The sequence below is a fragment of the Oncorhynchus keta genome, chromosome 22, assembly GCF_023373465.1.
Source record: "Oncorhynchus keta strain PuntledgeMale-10-30-2019 chromosome 22, Oket_V2, whole genome shotgun sequence".
Lineage (NCBI taxonomy): Eukaryota > Metazoa > Chordata > Actinopteri > Salmoniformes > Salmonidae > Oncorhynchus > Oncorhynchus keta.
Genome location: NC_068442.1, coordinates 17,946,918 through 17,969,371, shown reverse-complemented (window position 1 = coordinate 17,969,371; position 22,454 = coordinate 17,946,918). Strand labels below are relative to the sequence as shown.

Genomic DNA, 22,454 nt, shown 5'->3' with positions numbered 1-22,454 from the left:
TGAAATTGTAGACCAGAGCCAAAGGAGCTTTAAAACGAGATATACTTAAATATTATTGTTGCACTGGGTACACGTGAGGCCAAATGTAAGAGAAGAGACATTTTGATAGATGTGTGGCAGAGGAGATGGGACTGAGCCCTGTGGCAGCGATTACATTTATATGCCCTCCAAAGAAAAGGTCAGTGGACCAAGATTCAAAGATCAGATTAGGAAGGAAGAGTGGTGTTTGCTCAATTGCGCTACATCTGGTTGGTAAGCATGTGAATCGTTTGTGTCTGGAGGGTATGGTTGATGAACTGGTGGAGAATGTGTTATATTGTTGTAAGCATTTTGAAGAGAGGGAAATATTGCAGTGTAGGTTCGTTGAGGTTAGACGGGGGTTGGGAAGGAATTTGAGGGATGGGGAGGGTATATTAGAAGTTAGAAGGGTTCTTTTTCTTCTCGGAATTACTGAATTAGGTAGGAGGATTTAGAAATGTGGAGTTAACGTTGTAAACCGCGATTGACCACACTCCAGCACAGTAGGTGGCGGCATCCACCTTTAATTTGTTTGCAGAGCTCCATTTTATTATAGAAGAACAACTTGGGTTAGAGCGAAAACCTACAGGAGGGTAGGCACTCAAAGAACAGGGATGGAGTCCCCTGGCAAAGGCTGTTTGAATCTTATTTGACGGGGTAATGTTAGCGGGGGTATTGGATCAGAGGTGACAGAGGACGCATGTCCAGAAGGGCCCATCAAGACACACAGGTCACATCATCCTCATTTCCGGGGCAGCTTTCTCAAGACCCTTTTAGGTCATCCTCTCTGTATTCTGACCCCGATTTAAACTGTCAAAGACCTGAGGAGGAGAGGTAATGAACTACATGCAATACTTTCTTACGTCAAGCATTTTCAGGGCAGCATGCATGACTGAAGCCCAAGGCCCCATCATGCTCACCATTACAGAATGCTTTGGGTCATGCATCTGACTCACCACTGACCTGAGGACTGCTAACAGTCTGCTCTCTTAATTCTTTGAGAAAACTGAGGCATGCAGAGCCTAGCAGCCAGTAGGCCTCCATGTTTCTCAGTCAGTGGGCTAGGTGTAGGCTATGTAAGTCTCATTTTCATTTTAAAAAAATCAGATGAAATAGTCCCCAACATAGAAATACATCACTGAACTACTCATTAGCTGAGAGCAAAGATGATGGTATCTGTGACTTCAAATTGACCATGGAAACAAACCAGCTGATTAGGCAGTTCCAATTAAGGCCTGCAAATAGGTCTACACTGATTCAATCAGGTCAAATCACCCAGGAAGGCAGGAACAGTGGCTCTTTATTCATTCCATTCCTCACTTTCTCGTAAGATTGAGTAAATGAAAAAAACTTGACAGTGACGTGATTTCCTCATACAGTATATACATACACATATATAAGTGCATTCAGAAAGTATTCAGACCCCTTGATTTTTTTTCTACATTTTGTAGTTACAGCCTTATTCTAAAATGTATAGTTTTCCCCCTCAATCAATACACAATGCCACAAAATGACAAAGCAAAAACAGGTTAATAGATTTTGGCAAATGTATACAAAAAAAATGAAATACTACATTTACATAAGTATTCAGACCCTTTACCCAGTACTTTGTTGAAGCACCTTTGGCAGCGATTACAGCCTCGAGTCTTCTTGAGAATGATGCTTCAAACTTGGCAAACCTGTTATTTTGGGAGTTTTTCCCATTCTTCTCTGCAGAAGTAGAATCTCAATTCAACGGCTCAGACACAAGAGGCATGTGGCAGGGTCTACAGTCAATCACGGACTACAAGAAGAAACCCAGCCCAGTCACGGACCAGGATGTCTTACTCCCAGGCAGACTAAATAACTTTTTTGCCCGCTTTGAGGACAATACAGTGCCACTGACACGGCCTGCAACGAAAACATGCGGTCTCTCCTTCACTGCAGCCGAGGTGAGTAAGACATTTAAACGTGTTAACCCTCGCAAGGCTGCAGGCCCAGACGGCATCCCCAGCCGCGCCCTCAGAGCATGCGCAGACCAGCTGGCCGGTGTGTTTACGGACATATTCAATCAATCCCTATACCAGTCTGCTGTTCCCACATGCTTCAAGAGGGCCACCATTGTTCCTGTTCCCAAGAAAGCTAAGGTAACTGAGCTAAACGACTACCGCCCCGTAGCACTCACTTCCGTCATCATGAAGTGCTTTGAGAGACTAGTCAAGGACCATATCACCTCCACCCTACCTGACACCCTAGACCCACTCCAATTTGCTTACCGCCCAAATAGGTCCACAGACGATGCAATCTCAACCACACTGCACACTGCCCTAACCCACCTGGACAAGAGGAATACCTATGTGAGAATGCTGTTCATCGACTACAGCTCGGCATTCAACACCATAGTACCCTCCAAGCTCGTCATCAAGCTCGAGACCCTGGGTCTCGACCCCGCCCTGTGCAACTGGGTACTGGACTTCCTGACGGGCCGCCCCCAGGTGGTGAGGGTAGGCAACAACATCTCCTCCCCGCTGATCCTCAACACGGGGCCCCACAAGGGTGCGTTCTGAGCCCTCTCCTGTACTCCCTGTTCACCCACGACTGCGTGGCCACGCACGCCTCCAACTCAATCATCAAGTTTGCGGACGACACAACAGTGGTAGGCTTGATTACCAACAACGACGAGACGGTCTACAGGGAGGAGGTGAGGGCCCTCGGAGTGTGGTGTCAGGAAAATAACCTCACACTCAACGTCAACAAAACTAAGGAGATGATTGTGGACTTCAGGAAACAGCAGAGGGAACACCCCCCTATCCACATCGATGGAACAGTAGTGGAAAGGGTAGCAAGTTAAGTTCCTCGGCATACACATCACAGACAAACTGAATTGGTCCACTCACACTGACAGCGTCGTGAAGAAGGCGTAGCAGCGCCTCTTCAACCTCAGGAGGCTGAAGAAATTCGGCTTGTCACCAATAGCACTCACAAACTTCTACAGATGCACAATCGAGAGCATCCTGGCGGGCTGTATCACCGCCTGCTACGGCAACTGCCCTCAACCTTAAGGCTCTCCAGAGGGTAGTGAGGTCTGCACAACACATCACCGGGGGCAAACTACCTGCCCTCCAGGACACCTACACCACCCGATGTTACAGGAAGGCCATAAAGATCATCAAGGACATCAACCACCCGAACCACTGCCTGTTCACCCCGCTATCATCCAGAAGGCGAGGTCAGTACAGGTGCATCAAAGCTGGGACCGAGAGAAGCTGTTTTTCAGTCTATCTCAAGGCCATCAGACTGTTTAAACAGCCATCACTAACATTGAGTGGCTGCTGCCAACACACTGTCATTGACACTGACCCAACTCCAGCCACTTTAATAATGGGAATTGATGGGAAATGATGTAAATATATCACTAGCCACTTTAAACAATGCTACCTTATATAATGTTACTTACCCTACATTATTCATCTCATATGCATACGTATATACTGTACTCTACATCATCGACTGCATCCTTATGTAATACATGTATCACTAGCCACTTTAACTATGCCACTTTGTTTACTTTGTCTACATACTCATCTCATATGTATATACTGTACTCGATACCATCTACTGTATGCTGCTCTGTACCATCACTCATTCATATATCCTTATGTACATATTCTTTATCCCCTTACACTGTGTATAAGACAGTAGTTTTGGAATTGTTAGTTAGATTACTTGTTGGTTATCACTGCATTGTCGGAACTAGAAGCACAAGCATTTCGCTACACTCGCATTAACATCTGCTAACCATGTGTATGTGACAAATAAAATTTGATTTGATCCTCTCAAACTTAGTCAGGTTGGATGGGGAGCATCGCTGCACAACTATTTTCAGGTCTCTCCAGGGCTTTGACTGGGCCACTCACGGACATTCAGACTTGTCCCAAAGCCATACCTGCATTGTCTTGGCTGTGCTTAGGGTCATTGTCCTGTTGGTAGGTGAACCTTTGCCACAGTCTGAGGTCATGATAGCTCTGGAGCAGGTTTTCATCAAGGACCTCTGTACAATTGCTCTGTTCATTTTCCCCCTGGATCCTGACTAGTCTCCCAGCCCCTGCCGCTGAAAAATCCCCACAGCATGATGCTGCCACAACCATGCTTCACCGTAGGGATGGTGCCAGGTTCCCTCCAGACATGACACTTAGCATTCAAGCCAAAGAGCTCCATTTTGGTTTCATCAAACCAGAGAATCTTGTCTTTCACAGTCAGAGTCCTTTATGTACCTTTAATGCAAACTCCAAGCGCAATGTCATGTGCCTTTTATGAGATGGTTGTCTTTCTGGAATGTTACCCAATCTCTACAGAGGAACTCTGGGTCACTCTTACAGAGCTCATCGGGTTCTTGGTCCCCTCCCTGACCAAGGCCCTTCTCCCCCGATGGTGCAATTTGGCCAGATCTAGGAAGAATCTTGGTGGTTCCAAACTTCTTACATTTAAGAACGATGGAGGCCACTGTGATCTTGGGAACCTTCAACAATGCAGAAATGTTTTGGTAATCAGGAGAGAAGGGCCTTGGTCAGGGAGGTGACCAAGAACCTGATGGCTACTCTTACAGAGCTCCAGAGTGTGTCTGTAGAGATGGGATAACCTTCCAGAAGGACAACGATCTCTGTAGCACTCCACCAATCAGCCCTTTACAGTAGAGTGGTCAGACAGAAGTAAAAGGCACTTGAGAGCCTGCATGGAATTTGCAAAAAAGGCACCTAAAGACTCTCAGATGATGAGAAACAAGATTCTCTGGTCTAATGAAAACAAGATTGAACCCATTGGCCTGAATGCCAAGCGTCACGTCTGGAGGAAACCTGGCACCAACCCTACTGTGAAGCATTGCTTTGCTGGTGACACTGCTTTATTTACTATTCAAGGCACACTTAACCAGCATGGCTACTACAGCATTCTGCAGCGATACACATCCCTTGTGTATCGAATATAATTTGTTTTTCAACAGGACAACAACCCAACACACCTTCAGGCGGTGTAAGGGCTATTTGGCCAAGAAGGAGAGTGATGGAGTACTCCATCAGATGACCTGGCTTCCACAATCACCCGACCTCAACCCAATTGAAATGGTTTGGGATGAGTTGGACCACAGAGTGAAGGAAAATCAGCCAACAAGTGCTCAGCATATGTGGGAACTCCTTGAAGACTGTTGGGAAAGCATTCCAGGTGAAGCTGGTTGAGAGAATGTCAAGAGTGTGCAAAGCTGTCATCAAGGCAAAGGGTGGCTACTTTGAAGAATCTCAAATATAAAATATATTTTGATTTGTTTTACACTTTGTTGGTTACTATTTTAATTAAGTAACATTTTTTTTTTACAATGACAGCTTACCCCAGCCAAAACCTAACCCGGACGATGCTGGGCCAATTGTGAGCCACCCTATGGGACTCCCAATCACAGCTGGTTGTGATACAGCTTGGAATTGAACCAGGGTCTGTAGTGACACCGCTAGCACTGAGATGCAGTTCCTTAGACTGCTGCACCACTCGGGAGCCCCACTACATGATTCCAAATGTGTTACGTCATAGTTGTCGTCATCACTCTTATTCTACAATGTAGAAAATAATAAAAATAAAGAAACCATGGAATGAGTAGGTGTGTCCGAACTTGACTGGTACTGTACACACACACACGAATGGGACAATGCTGCCCTCTGCTGGAAACCTTTGTGAATTGCCAAATCGTTGGGCCAGGGGGCATTTTTATGAGTAGTGATGGCAATGATCCAGCAAAAGACAGCATCACCAGGGGCCAGTTTTCAGAAATGGAATCTTAAGTGTAATCTTAGAATACTGCCCCCCAATAGATCATGTTTTCTGTGCACCTTAAGTAAACTGAAAAGCAGTATGCCTATTTCCCTCAATTGTCATGGGATCTCATGAGGACAGAGACTGAAAAACACATTTTATATCAAGGCCATCAGACTTAAATAGCCATCACCAGGCGGCTTCCACCTGGTTACGTAACCCTGCACCTTAAAGGCTGCTGCCCCATAGACTTGAAATCACTGGCCATTTTAATAATGGAACACTAGTCACTAATAATGTTTACATATTTTTGCTTTACTCATTTCATATGTATATACTGTATTCTATTCTACTATATTTTATTTTATACTGTATTTTAGTCTGTGTCACTCTGACATTGCTCATCCTAATATTTATATTTGTTAATTCCATTCTTTTACTTTTAGGTTATAATAATAATAATAATATAATATATGCCATTTAGCAGACGCTTTTATCCAAAGCGACTTACATTCATGTGTGCATACATTCTACGTATGGGTGGTCCCGGGAATCGAACCCACTACCCTGGCGTTACAAGCGCCATGCTCTACCAACTGAGCTACAGAAGTGTTGTGAATTGTTAGATAGTACTGCACTGTTGGTGCTAGAAGCACAAGCATTTCGCTAAAGCCGCAATAACATCTACTAAACATGTGTATGTGACAAATAAAATGTTATCTTATTAACATTTTAAATGCAGAATATAATTTGATATCAATATCATAGGCCTAGATATTTTGTTTAAAAAAAAAAGTTTCACAAAAAAAAGCAAGGAGGGCCACAATCTGAAGTGGGGAGCAGAATTTAACACAAATTATTTTAAATCTAATTACCCCACATTTGTAAAAGCTGGCCACATTTCCATGACTCAACTGACCTAGCACAAGGTCCAGGTAGAATGAGTGAATTGGTTAAAATAGAGTAACCATGATCAACCTTACATCAGTGTATCACTGACTTAGTTACAACATAGCTACTATGTTTTGTCAGCTTTAGCAGGAAGACAGAGTGAGCTATGTAGAGAGACACTGAGCCGCATACAGAAAAAACAACACACATTTTCAGTTTGGTCAAATCAGGTCCTAGTTAAAATATCTCTCATCAATAATGTATTTTTAATTACTATTTTATTAAATCACATTCCATCCACCCTGTTATTTTGTTGTAATTATCCATTTCAGAAAATAAGTAATTCAGGAAGTGTAATGTCATCGGTGAGAAACAAAGCTAAATAAATAAACAAACACTCAGTTGAATCTATTTTACCTTGTTAGTTTATGTCTCACCCATAAATGTCCACCCTATTAGGTTAATTCTAGAGAAAATTAAGCACATTTATACATGTTAAATATGTTTGACAGAGAAGATAAAATCCTGTTCAAGTCTTCACCATTATGCTAGCTCAATTTTGTTCATGACTAATTTAGGCTCTACATTTCCAACCTGCAACTAACAGGTTGAAGAAAAAAAATGAAAGTGCTTGAGGATAACAAATGTTTTCCTGAAAGTCAAACGTCCTTTTCTGATAAAATACAAAACAATATATAATAAAAACATTTATAAATGTTTGAGGTCCAAAACTATGGCAAATCGTAGGAATGACCCAACTGGCTAGCTAGAAAAATAAAAACCAAGACTTGTTATGACTAGCGTTAGCTGACTGGCTAGCTACCTAATCTGCGCAACCTTGACAGCTCGGCTGTAACATCTACGAGAAGAACTAACGGATAGCGAGCGTCTGATCATGTTCAGTAAAGCCAAGGAAACATAAAACCCATATTACTTCAATAAAACCCATAGATGCAGTGACATTCGGCTGAAACGTATTTTTTTAGAAGTGGGTGATGTATAAAAAAAAATAAGAGGTTAGCTAGCAACTTTGCTAGCGGCCGTCATCCGCAACGAACGTTAGTGCAATAAATGAAGTGTCAACACTTACCAAAGAAATATGGCGATTGAAAGAACTGCCTGACATTGTCCTGAAACGAATATGAAGTCCAGGATTTTTTTTTAAGCTTTGCAAATCTCAGGCCAAATAGAATTCCTTGACGACCCAAACGCAAGGAGGCCGCCATGTTTTCGTCCTCAGTCGGTAAGAGCTGCCCAAGTTTATGCCTGACAGGTGATAAGATTAAGAAAATAAACCGTAAAGTGGTACAACACGAAGCCATTACGTGGAATAGTTTATATACGATGAAAAAATGAGCCGTGTGACTAGACAGATATACATTCATGAAGATTACTATTTGACTGCAACTCTCCTATAAAACTAAATGCCAAAGACGTCCTTCTTGGATCTTTGAGGTCCTTCTTTGTAGTCTTCCTCTGTCATGAACTTGTAGTTCAGCTGCAACCTGATGAACATGTCAATGCAAGTATTTTTTCACAGTTAAAGGGCTAGCACAGCACAATTGAAATATATATATTCTTTCTTTAAACTTGTTTTATATTTAACAATGTATTATATACTGAATACTGAAAATATAAATGCAACATGCAACAATTTCAAAGATTTTTCTGAGTTACAGTTCATATAAGAAAATCTGTCATTTTAAATAATATAATTTGACCCTAATCTACATATTTCACATGACTGGGAATACAGATATGTATCTGTTGGTCACATATGGTGGTCAGGATACTAGAAAATGTAGGGGCGTGACAACCATTTGTCTCATGCAGCACAAAACACATCTTCGATTTAAAAAGATCAGCTTTAATTCTGCAAATATATTGCAATGTAATTATTTGCATCATTTCCAATCCGCCAGATATATACACATTTTGGAAATATATATTCATATATATACACAGTACCAGTCAAAAGTTTGGACACACCTACTCATTCAAGGGTTTTTCATATTTTTCACTATTTTCTACATTGTAGAATAATTGTACAAACTATGAAATAACATAGATGGAATCATGTAGTAACCAAATAAATCAAGATATATATTTTATATTTGAGATTCTTCAAAGTCGCCACCCTTTGCCTTGATGTCAGCTTTGCAAACGCTTGGCATTCTCTCAACCAGCTTCACCTGGAATGCTTTTCCAACTGTATTGAAGGAGTTCCCACAAATTCTGAGCACTTGTTGACAGCTTTTCCTTCACGCTGTGGTCCAACTCATCCCAAACCTCAATTGGGTTGAGGTTGGGTGATTGTGGAGGCCAGGTCATCTGTCCTTCTTGGTCAAATAGCTCTTACCCACCTGGAGGTGTGTTGGGTCATTGTCCCGTTGAAAAACAAATGATAGTCCCACTAAGTGCAAACCAGATGGGATGGCGTATCGCTGCAGAATGCTGTGGTAGTCATGCTGTTTAAGTGTGCCTTGAATTCTAAATAAATCACTGACAGTGTCACCAGCAAAGCACCATCACACCTCCTCCATGCTGGGAACCACACATGCAGAGACCCTCCATTTACCTACTCTGCATCTCAACAACACAGCGGTTGGAACCAAACATCTCAAATTTGGACTCATTAGACCAAAGGACAGATTTCCACCGGTCTAATGTCCATTGCTTGTGTTTCTTGTGCCAAGCAAGTCCCTTCTTCTCTTCTTTGTGTCCTTTAGGAGTTGTTTCTTTGCAGCAGTTGGACCATGAAGTCCTGATTTACGCAGTCTCCTCTGAACAGTTGATGTTGAGATGTGTCTGTTACTTGAACTCTGTGTAGTATTTATTTGGGCTGCAATTTCTGAGGCTGGTAACTCCAATGAACTTATCCTTTGAACCAGAAGTAGCTCTGGGTCTTTCTTTCCTGTGGTGGTCCTCATGAGAGCCAGTTTCATAGCTCTTGATGGTTTTTCGTAACTGCACTTGAAAAAACTTTAAAAGTTCTTGAGCATTTCTGAATTGACTGACCTTCAAGTCTTAAAGTAATGACGGACTGTCGTTTCTCTTTGCTTATTTGAACTATTTTTTGCCATAATATGGACTTTCCTAATGGGGGTATAACACCCCTATCTTGTAGCATTAACGCAATCAGAAGGAAAGAAATTCCACAAATTAACTTTTAACAAGGCACACCTGTTAATTGAAATGCATTCCAGGTGACTATCTCATGAAGCTAGTTGAAGGAATGCCAAGAGTGTGCAAAGCTGTCATCAATGCAAAAGGTTTGAAGAATCTCAAATATAAAATATATTTAGCTTTGTTTAACACGGTTTTGGTTGATACATGATTCCATATGTGTAGAAAAGGCCTATGGAGTTGGTGGAATAATTGCCACTTACTCAGCTGGGCCAGGGGCGCTTTAATTAGGTCAGGTGGAAATGTCCGACAGATCTCAACTCCATAAAAGAAGGAAATTGCCAACGCCCGATCTCGCTGCTTTCTCTTCCTTAACTCCGTCTGATCCAGAAGTTCTGTGCCTCCATGAATCCACCGACTCTGTTACCTTTCATCGGAACTATCTGTGGCGATCGGGGGAGTGGGCCATCAGTTATTGCTTATCGTTATTACCGCGGAGCGCACGCTTCAAACATATTGTGTAATGTGAATTGTCAATGATCATGACCCTACGGATCCTCATAGGCCAATTATGCAATCGATATGGTTCATATGTAATGAAATTTATATGTACACGACGACAATTGAAAGAGTGAAATGAGAAACGTCATTGTTTGCTAACTGATCGACTTTGATACCAAACTAATGGGGATTATAGATTGAATAACCATTCACTGTTTGTATTCTTTCATGATTTATGATAAATAGTTACGAGCCTAAATGACTCACGGATGATTACTATTGACTTCTTAATGAACTGGATTGTTGACTGCCCTAATTATGTTAATCATGAATGATTGTTATGATATGATCTTTTGGATGACGAATTTGATCGGATACATGTTATTTGTTTCCTTTGTGATGCAGCACAGACTACTCAGTAAATATACCCCTTTTTGGTTAAAGGAATTCCTGCCTCAGTCTCATCCATTCCACAGTCACCTGACACTTGACCACCTGTTCACCTTCCCTGTCAGTCATCCTACCTGTCCAGCTACCCACACAGATTCCACTAATCTTTCATTATGTGTTATTTCATAGTTTTGATGACTTCGCTATCATATTACAATGTAGAAAATTGTAAAAATATGAAAAACCCTTGAATGAGTAGGTGTTGTCCAAACTTTGACTGGTACTGTATATACACACAGTGCCTTTGGAAAGTATTCAGACCACTTGAATTTTTCTACATTTTGTTACATTACAGCATTATTATAAAATTGATTAAATACATACATCTACACAATATCCCATAATGATGAAGTGAAAACAGTTTTTTTTAATTAGCAAATGTATTTAAAACAAAAAATATATAAATGTTTTAATATCAAGTTTTCAGACTCATTGGTATGAGACAGATCTGAGCTCTGATGCATCTTGTTTCCATTGATAATACTTGAGAAATGTTTACAACTTGATTGGAGGCCATATGTGGTAAATTCAATTGATTGGACATGATTTGGAAAGGACATGATTTGTAGACAGTGCATGTCAGAGCAAAAACCAAGACATGAGTTCGAAGGAATTTTCTGTAGAGCTCCGAGACAGGATTGTGTCGAGGCACAGATCTGGGGAAGGGTAGCAAAAGATTTCTGCAACACAATGGCCTCCATCATTCTTAAATGTAAGAAGTTTCGAACCACCAAGACTCTTCCTACAGCTAGTCGAACAAACTGAACAATCGGGGGAGAAGGGCCTTGGTCAGGGAGGAGACCAAGAAAGAACCTGATGGTCACTCTGACAGAGTTCTAGAGTTCCTGTGCGGAGATGTCAGAACCTTCCAGACATACAAACATCTCTGCAGCACCCCACCAATTAGGCCTTCATGGTAGAGTGGCCAGACGGAAGCCACTCCTTAGTAAAAGGCACATGACAGCCCGCTCGCTTGGAGTTTGCCAAAATACACCTAAAGACTCTCAGACCATGAGAAATAAGTTTCTCTGGTCTGATGAAATCAAGATTGAAGTCTTTGGCCTGAATGCTAAGCGTCACGTCTGGAGGAAACCTGGCACCATCCGTACGGAGAAGCATGGAGGTGGCAGCATCATGCTGTCGGGATGTTTTTCAGTGGCAGGGACTGTGAGACAAGTCAAGATCACGGAAAATATGAATGCAGCAAAGTACACGGGGATCCTTGATGAAAACCTGCTCCAATGAGATCATGACCTCAAACTGGGGCTAAGGTTCACCTTCCAACAGTACAACAACCCTAAGCACACAGCCAAGACAACACAATGGTGGCTTCAGGACAAGTCTCTAAATGTTCTTGAGTGGCCAAGCCAGAGCCCGGACTTGAACCCGATCGAACATCTCTCGAGAGACCTGAAAATAGCTGTGCAGCAACGCTCTCCATCTAACCTGACAGAGCTTGACAGGATCTGCAGAGAAGAATGGGGGAAACTCCCTAAATACAGGTGTGCCAAGCTTTTAGTGTCATACCAAAGAATTCTCGAGGCTGTAATCGCAGCCAAAGGAGCTTCAACAAATTACTGAGGAAAGGGTCACAACTTATGTAAATTTGATATTTTATTATTTTATACATTTGCAAACATTTCTAAACCTGTTTTTGATTTGTCATATAATGTGTATATAAAGTTAAAGTCGGAAGTTTACATACACCTTAGTCAAATACATTTAAACTTAGTTTTTCACAATTCCTGACATTTAATCACGCCGCAGCCCGTCTGGTGTTCAACCTTCCCAAGTTCTCTCACGTCACCCCGCTCCTCCGCTCTCTCCACTGGCTTCCAGTTGAAGCTCGCATCCGCTACAAGACCATGGTGCTTGCCTACGGAGCTGTGAGGGGAACCGCACCTCAGTACCTCCAGGCTCTGATCAGTCCCTACACCCAAACAAGGGCACTGCGTTCATCCACCTCTGGCCTGCTCGCCTCCCTACCACTGAGGAAGTACAGTTCCCGCTCAGCCCAGTCAAAACTGTTCGCTGCTCTGGCTCCCCAATGGTGGAACACACTCCCTCACGACGCCAGGACAGCGGAGTCAATCACCACCTTCCGGAGACACCTGAAACCCCACCTCTTTAAGGAATACCTAGGATAGGATAAAGTAATCCTTCTCACCCCCCTTCACCCCCCCCTTAAAATATTTAGATGCACTATTGTAAAGTGGCTGTTCCACTGGATGTCATAAGGTGAATGCACCAATTTGTAAGTCGCTCTGGATAAGAGCGTCTGCTAAATGACTTAAATGTAAATGTAAATGTTAATCAGAGTGAAAATTCCATGTCTTAGGTCAGTTAGGATCACCACTTTATTTTAAGAATGTGAAATGTCAGAATAATAGTAGAGAAGTGTGTATTTCAGCTTTTATTTCTTTCATCACATTCCCAATGGGTCAGTTTACATACACTCAATTAGTATTTGGTAGCATTGCCTTTAAATTGTTTAACTTAGGGCAAATGTTTCAGGTAGCCTCCCACAAGCTTCCCACAGTAAGTTGGATGCATTTTGGCCCATTCCTCTGACAGAGATGTTGTAGGCCTCCTTGCTCGCACACGCTTTTTCATTTCTTCCCACACATTTTCTATTGGATTGAGGTAAGGCCTTTGTGATGGCCACTCCAATACCTTGACTTTTTTTTTACATGTTGGTCATTTAGCAAACACTCTTATCCAAAGCAACTTACAATTAGTCAATTCAGGAGCGACCTGCTAGGTTGGATGCATTCAAGACGTGTGCAGAGCCTGATATGCCCAACCCTGAAAGGTTGGAGAGGAGGATCTGATGGTTCACATTGTTAAAGGCAGTGGATAGACTTAGGAGGATGAGGACAGCAGAGAGAGAGAGAGTCTGCTTTGGCAGAGCGGAGAGCATCTGTGACAGAGGAGCGCAATGTCAGTTGAGTGAGCCGCCTTGAATCTTGACTGGTTAGGGTCAAGAAGATCATTTTGAGAGAGTTGGTTAGACAGCTGCTCAAGTGTTTTGAAAAGAAAAGAAAGAAAGGATACTGGTCTGTAGTTGACATCATAGGAGTAAAGGCTTGGGTTCTCTTGAAGTCAGCCTGTGGTCAGGGATGAGTTGATGAGGAATGGGAGAAGGTCTCCAGAGATGGTCTAGATAAGGGAGGAGGGGATTGGTTCAAGTGGGCAGGTTGTTGGGCGGCTGGACATCACTAGTCGCAGGATTTCATCTGAACAGAGAGGGGAGCAAGAGATCAAGGCGTAAGGTAGCTCTGTGTAAGTGGGATCAGTGGGCTGGAACATTCTCCTAACCTTCAGAAAATTGGACACAGGAATGTTCTAGGAAGATGTGTTAGGAAGATAGTCAGACATGTTAAAAGTTGCTTACGTATTCTATCACTCTGGCTATCCAAAGGAACCTCTCACTTGTTTCTGTGGTAACAAAAAGTTAAAGTATATCTTCCGGTAGAGGAGACAGTGTTTCCAAACACACATTGCTCCTTTCCAGATGGAGTCATAGGCTACTTATTATCAGTGCGTTTTTGGGATAGTATGATATATCCACTAAGGATATACTATACAAAAGTGTCAGTTTGCTGATTGCTGGTTTGTCTTTATGCCTGTGGTTCTGTCATCACTTCCTTATTCTTCCTCCGCAGTCTATCTGATTGCATAAATGTCTTTGCTTTGAAATAAAACTATCCAGCACGGCTCATTCAAATTGGGATCTAATCTTTCCAATGTGACAAAAGATACCAGGAGCCAGATAAGTGATTGCATGGGTTATGCATACTGTACCCTTTTGTCAGAGATTCGTGGCCTCCAATGCAATAATGTGGATAGGGTATCCATCTAGTCAATCTAACCAGATATGCTGCAAGTTATTCAACATTGAATTAAAACAAAGTATCCCTGTAACAGTTTCATCAATACAAATGTGTTTGTTTGAATTCCAGATCCTGAACAGCATCACATGAGAAGGTGTTTCAACATACCATTCATGAGACAGTGAAAATGATCTCTTTAAGTACACAAACTAGCGGAAACCAGACACTTTCTGAATAACACATGGGTCTTACTAAAAATGGTTTGAATTTCTACTTAACGGGAGAAGTGCAGAGGAAGTCAGTTTGACACACACACACGATGTTAGAATTAAAAAATATATTTTACCCACTTTTTCATTATATCCAATTACGATCTTGTCTCACCGCTGCAACTCCCCAACGGGCTCTGGAGAGGCGAAGGTCGAGTCATGCATCATACAAAACATGACCCGTCAAGCCACGCTTCTTAACACCCGCTCACTTAACCCAGAAGCTAGCCGCACAAATGTGTCGGAGGAAACACAGTTCAACTGACGACTGATGTCAGCCTTCAGGCACCCAGCCTGGCACAAGGAGTTGCTGGATCGCAATGAGCCAAGTAAAGCCCCCCCCTGTCTAACCCTCCCCTAACCCGGACGACGCTGGACCGGCTGTGCACCGCCCTATGGGACTCCCGGTCATGGCCGGTTGTGACACAGCCTGGGTTCGAACCCCAAGCTGTGGTGACACCGTAACACTGCGATGCAGTGCATTAGACCGCTGCACAACATTATTATATTGTATCAGAAAGAGGTGAGGTTTCCAAAACACCCACCTTTGCCAATATCTAATTTTTTAATAGTTACTGTAAGCTTTAGTTAAAAATATCACATTTTCCACAAATAACCATTGTTCCTTTGCGCTCTACACGTGCACGCGGCAGCAGATTGCCTACAGCAACATAAATAAAGGAGGGTATTATTTACCTTTATTTATTTAACTAGGCAAGTCAGTTAAACATATTTTTATTATCAATGACAGCCTAGGAACATTGGGCTAACTAACTGCCTTGTTCAGGTGCAGAACAACAGATTTTGACCTTGTCAGCTTGGGGATTCAATCTTGCAACATTTCAGTTACTAGTCCAACGCTCTAACCACTGGGCTACCTTCCAGTTTAACCCTTGGTATGGTGGAGTGGTGTTCAGATCTGTGGGACCCATTTTCAATGTTTACTAACATAAAAATGATATAATAAATTATTTTTTCAACCTGAGACTCATTGGCCTTGGCTCATTTTCTGTGAGGAACATGTAAAATAGCACATTTTCATTGAGTGCACACTGTGCACCCCCCTACACATAATTTGTATTAAATATGTGGTGTTCGGGTTGACTGGACCCGAGGGTAATACACTCTGCCAGACCACTGACTCAATCAGCTCTCATTCCCCCCTCCTTCACAGTAGAAGCCTCAAAGCCTCACACAGTATATTCGATAGGCAATGACTTGAAAAACTACAAACCTCAGATTTCCCACTTCCTGGTTGGATTTCTTCTCAGGTTTTTGCCTGCCATATGAGTTCTGTTATACTCAGACACCATTCAAACAGTTTTAGAAACTGCAAGTGTTTTCTATCCAAATATACTAATAATATGGATATATTAGCAACTGGGCCTGAGTAGCTGGCAGTTTACTCTGAGCACCTTATTCATCCAAGCTACTCAATACTGCCCCCAGCCATGAGATGTTAAATTACAAGCCTAGATGGTTTAGCCAAAGACAAAGACAGCAACCATGATTGGCTGAGATAATGAGTGTACTTGGACATGCCAAGAGATAAGTTTGGATTGGTCCGCCACAAAGCATACTTCTGTTTATTTGTGCTGGTCAGTATGTCTAGGTAATCCTATCTAACGCAGTTTTTTTATGTATTGTGTATTAAAACTGTGTTGCTCTCCACTTTCTGGAGGACTGAGTTTTGAAATCAGTGGAATTCGAGTCTGGTAGCTAAGGAGAAAACACCTGTCTCCGGATTACATCTTCAAACTAAGGGCAACCATGGCATCCGACAGGAGATGTGTCTAACCATGAATGATGTATACGGGTAAGATAGTCTAGCTAGCTACATTTTCAGATTTTACACGTCTCACATTTTGACAGAAAGAGCCATTTGCTTGGCTAGCTATAGGCTAATGTTAGCTAGCTCATTCTGTTCACCAGCTCCGGAGGTCTACGTCACCGGCCTTTTAGGTGTCATTGAACTGGATTCATTACCACCAACCCTGGACTGTCTTGTCTCATTACGCACACCTGATTCCCATTCTCCCTGATCAGTATTCGTATGTATGTGCCCTCTGTTCTCCCTTGTCTGTTATTGTTACCATGACTGTTGGTCGTGGGAGTACCTGTTGTCATGACTGTCCTGATCAGGTCAGGTTACAGGAGAACACAACCCTACAGATTATCTCTCAACCCCAACATAGGAGGAGAGATCTAGGGGTCTGAAGATGTGGGATTTTATGACCCCTCACTCCCCTGGTAAATCTTAGGCCACAGACAAATTCCTTTTGTCCTGTTACTATGGAGAACCAGCCTCAGAACATTAACATGAAATAAAGGGACTTTGGAACAATGGTTTCCATCAGCCACAATGGTGGTCATGACGATCGATGGAATATGAAAATGTATGTCATTTTTGTTTTGTTATTAAGGGTTAATAGATGACGTTATTATGAAAACATTGTTACGTCAACAGTTTACCTAGTATATGTTTGATGTTTATCCATTGTATGTTGTATGAAAAATGCCCAGGGAATTGCCCTAAAGGCAGTTACGCCCACTTCTGACACGAGGGTATAAAACCTGTGAGTAAAGACTTTACAGATAAGACTAAGTGACCCAAGCTGCAGCCGAGGTCTAAAAAGTCAAAGAACCCAAAACGCAACACAAGTTTGAAGACAAAGAAATCCACAGAGACCTTCCTCACATAATTACATCATTATATTCTGACCCATAAGAGCAGCAGTTTGGGGCAAGGCTAGGGTTAGAATAAGCATAGCTGACAAATTCACCCAAATGTATATTTCTCTCGTGTACATTCTCTTTTTCTCTCTTTTAAATCCCCATTTTGGGTAACACGCACCATAGTGTGTTGGCCCGTTATACTAAGTTCTAATCAATAGCCTAGAATGTGTTTTTGTGTATGTGTATCTTTTATCATTTTAGCTTTCTAGTAAATAAATGCTCATCTAAGTGTGTGGTGTGGTACGAACTCATTGGTGAGACCCGGGTCCGTGCAGATTCCTCAATTATGCGACAGTTAACTGGTTAATTAGTGGCTGTTGGAAAATCTATATTCTGATATTCTATGAGTTAATTTGGGAAATAGAAACTCAATAAAAACACATTTTATTTTCCCATGGTGCCCCAGGTTAATGAGTTAATGATTGCTTGATTCAGTTAATCACGCAATTAGAAACTTTTAATCATTCGATGAGCAACAGACGTCACATTAACTAATACAACGTCACGACACTGCTATTGTATCGGCTTCCATGCTACGTGTTATTGTGCACTTGTTTCTCGTTCCATGTATTATTTAGAGGTTTAAACCTCCCTCTTTTATTTGGGTGGAGACAATAAAACCCCCTATTACGTATTCCTGCGCCTGTCTCCAATCATTATACAATGTGACTTGTACTTAAGTACATTTTAAACCAGATACTTTTAGACTTTTACTCAAATAGTATTTTACTGGGTGCCAATATATTTTTATTAAGTCATTTTCTTAAAAGCTATCTTTGACAATAGAGTACTTTTTCCACCACTGCTACAATGTCACTGCTTTGCAGTACAACTTACTAGCATGCATTGTGCATGCCAGACATGGTGACAGTGCCATTTACATTACATTTACATTACATTTAAGTCATTTAGCAGACGCTCTTATCCAGAGCGACTTACAAATTGGTGCATTCACCTTATGACATCCAGTGGAACAGCCACTTTACAATAGTGCATCTAAATATTTTAAGGGGGGGTGAGAAGGATTACTTTATCCTATCCTAGGTATTCCTTAAAGAGGTGGGGTTTCAGGTGTCTCCGGAAGGTGGTGATTGACTCCGCTGTCCTGGCGTCGTGAGGGAGTGTGTTCCACCATTGGGGAGCCAGAGCAGCAAACAGTTTTGACTGGGCTGAGCGGGAACTGTACTTCCTCAGTGGTAGGGAGGCGAGCAGGCCAGAGGTGGATGAACGCAGTGCCCTTGTTTGGGTGTAGGGCCTGATCAGAACCTGGAGGTACTGAGGTGCCGTTCCCCTCACAGCTCCGTAGGCAAGCACCATGGTCTTGTAGCGGATGCGAGCTTCAACTGGAAGCCAGTGGAGAGAGCGGAGGAGCGGGGTGACGTGAGAGAACTTGGGAAGGTTGAACACCAGACGGGCTGCGGCGTTCTGGATGAGTTGTAGGGGTTTAATGGCACAGGCAGGGAGCCCAGCCAACAGCGAGTTGCAGTAATCCAGACGGGAGATGACAAGTGCCTGGATTAGGACCTGCGCCGCTTCCTGTGTGAGGCAGGGTCGTACTCTGCGGATGTTGTAGAGCATGAACCTACAGGAACGGGCCACCGCCTTGATGTTAGTTGAGAATGACAGGGTGTTGTCCAGGATCACGCCAAGGTTCTTAGCGCTCTGGGAGGAGGACACAATGGAGTTGTCAACCGTGATGGCGAGATCATGGAACGGGCAGTCCTTCCCGGGAGGAAGAGCAGCTCCGTCTTGCCGAGGTTCAGCTTGAGGTGATGATCCGTCATCCACACTGATATGTCTGCCAGACATGCAGAGATGCGATTCGCCACCTGGTCATCAGAAGGAGGAAAGGAGAAGATTAATTGTGTGTCGTCTGCACAGCAATGATAGGAGAGACCATGTGAGGTTATGACAGAGCCAAGTGACTTGGTGTATAGCGAGAATAGGAGAGGGCCTAGAACAGAGCCCTGGGGGACACCAGTGGTGAGAGCGCGTGGTGAGGAGACAGATTCTCGCCACGCCACCTGGTAGGAGCGACCTGTCAGGTAGGACGCAATCAAGCGTGGGCCGCGCCGGAGATGCCCAACTCGGAGAGGGTGGAGAGGAGGATCTGATGGTTCACAGTATCGAAGGCAGCCGATAGGTCTAGAAGGATGAGAGCAGAGGAGAGAGAGTTAGCTTTAGCGGTGCGGAGCGCCTCCGTGATACAGAGAAGAGCAGTCTCAGTTGAATGACTAGTCTTGAAACCTGACTGATTTGGATCAAGAAGGTCATTCTGAGAGAGATAGCGGGAGAGCTGGCCAAGGACGGCACGTTCAAGAGTTTTGGAGAGAAAAGAAAGAAGGGATACTGGTCTGTAGTTGTTGACATCGGAGGGATCGAGTGTAGTTTTTTTCAGAAGGGGTGCAACTCTCGCTCTCTTGAAGACGGAAGGGACGTAGCCAGCGGTCAGGGATGAGTTGATGAGCGAGGTGAGGTAAGGGAGAAGGTCTCCGGAAATGGTCTGGAGAAGAGAAGAGGGGATAGGGTCGAGCGGGCAGGTTGTTGGGCGGCCGGCTGTCACAAGACGCGAGATTTCATCTGGAGAGAGAGGGGAGAAAGAGGTCAGAGCACCGGGTAGGGCAGTGTGAGCAGAACCAGCGGTGTCGTTTGACTTAGCAAACGAGGATCGGATGTCGTCGACCTTCTTTTCAAAATGGTTGACGAAGTCATCTGCAGAGAGGGAGGGGGGGGGGGATTCAGGAGGGAGGAGAAGGTGGCAAAGAGCTTCCTAGGGTTAGAGGCAGATGCTTGGAATTTAGAGTGGTAGACAGTGGCTTTAGCAGCAGAGACAGAGGAGGAAAATGTAGAGAGGAGGGAGCGAAAGGATGCCAGGTCCGCAGGGAGGCGAGTTTTCCTCCATTTCCGCTCGGCTGCCCGGAGCCCTGTTCTGTGAGCTCGCAATGAATCGTCGAGCCACGGAGCGGGGGGGAGGACCGAGCCGGCCTGGAAGATAGGGGACATAGAGAGTCAAAGGATGCAGAAAGGGAGGAGAGGAGGGTTGAGGAGGCAGAATCAGGAGATAGGTTGGAGAAGGTTTGAGCAGAGGGAAGAGATGATAGGATGGAAGAGGAGAGAGTAGCGGGGGAGAGAGAGCGAAGGTTGGGACGGCGCGATACCATCCGAGTAGGGGCAGTGTGGGAAGTGTTGGATGAGAGCGAGAGGGAAAAGGATACAAGGTAGTGGTCGGAGACTTGGAGGGGAGTTGCAATGAGGTTAGTGGAAGAACAGCATCTAGTAAAGATGAGGTCGAGCGTATTGCCTGCCTTGTGAGTAGGGGGGAAGGTGAGAGGGTGAGGTCAAAAGAGGAAAGGAGTGGAAAGAAGGAGGCAGAGAGGAATGAGTCAAAGGTAGACGTGGGGAGGTTAAAGTCGCCCAGAACTGTGAGAGGTGAGCCGTCCTCAGGAAAGGAGCTTATCAAGACATCAAGCTCATTGATGAACTCTCCGAGGGGACCTGGAGGGCGATAAATGATAAGGATGTTAAGCTTGAAAGGGCTGGTAACTGTGACAGCATGAAATTCAAAGGAGGCGATAGACAGATGGGTAAGGGGAGAAAGAGAGAATGACCACTTGGGAGAGATGAGGATCCCGGTGCCACCACCCCGCTGACCAGAAGCTCTCGGGTGTGCGAGAACACGTGGGCGGACGAAGAGAGAGCAGTAGTAGTAGCAGTGTTATCTGTGGTGATCCATGTTTCCGTCAGTGCCAAGAAGTCGAGGGACTGGAGGGAGGCATAGGCTGAGATGAACTCTGCCTTGTTGGCCGCAGATCGGCAGTTCCAGAGGCTACCAGAGACCTGGAACTCCACGTGGGTCGTGCGCGCTGGGACCACCAGATTAGGTGGCCGCGGCCATGCGGTGTGGAGCGTTTCTATGGTCTGTGCAGAGAGGAGATAACAGGGATAGACAGACACATAGTTGACAGGCTACAGAAGAGGCTACGCTAATGCAAGGAGATTGGAATGACAAGTGGACTACACGTCTCGAATGTTCAGAAAGTTAAGCTTACGTAGCAAGAATCTTATTGACTAAAATGATTAAAATGATACAGTACTGCTGAAGTAGGCTAGCTGGCAGTGGCTGCGTTGTTGACTTTGTAGACTAGCTGGCAGTGGCTGCGTTGTTGACACTACACTAATCAAGTCGTTCCGTTGAGTGTAATAGTTTCTACAGTGCTGCTATTCGGGGCTAGCTGGCTAGCTAGCAGTGTTGATTACGTTACGTTGCGTTAAAAGAATGACAATAGCTGGCTAGCTAACCTAGAAAATCGCTCTAGACTACACAATTATCTTTGATACACAGACGGCTATGTAGCTAGCTATGTAGCTAGCTACGATCAAACAAATCAAACCGTTGTGCTGTAATGAAATGAAATGAAAATGTGATACTACCTGTGGAGCGAAGCGGAATGCGACCGGGTTGTTGAGTGCGGAAGTTCTATTCAGTTGACGTTGGCTAGCTGTTGGCTAGCTAGCAGTGTCTCCTATGTTAAGGACGACAAATAGCTGGCTAGCTAACCTCGGTAAATTAAGATAATCACTCTAAGACTACACGCTCTAAACTACACAATTATCTTGGATACGAAGACAGCAAAGACAACTATGTAGCTAGCTAACACTACACTAATCAAGTCGTTCAGTTGAGTGTAATAGTTTCTACAGTGCTGCTATTCGGTAGACGGTGGACGTTTGCTAGCTGGCTAGCTGCTGGGCAGATAGCAGTGTAGACTATGTTAGGACGACGAAATACGAAGTTGCAATAGAAGTGCTGACTGTTTCACTTTGTTGTCCTCTTTCTTTTCCTTTTTCTTCTGTC

General features: G+C 43.7%; 1 protein-coding gene across 1 annotated transcript in view; it reads right to left on the bottom strand.

Moving 5' to 3' along the window:
• The window catches only part of pdhx (pyruvate dehydrogenase complex component X), a 72,342-nt gene extending 64,305 nt beyond the window's left edge, over positions 1 to 8,037 (bottom strand). The window contains exon 1 of the mRNA XM_035798407.2: positions 7,775 to 8,037. Coding sequence (XP_035654300.2) covers positions 7,775 to 8,006 — 232 coding nt within the window. The 5' untranslated portion in view covers positions 8,007 to 8,037. The remainder of the gene's footprint in view (positions 1 to 7,774) is intronic.
• Between the last annotated feature and the right edge of the window lie 14,417 nt (positions 8,038 to 22,454).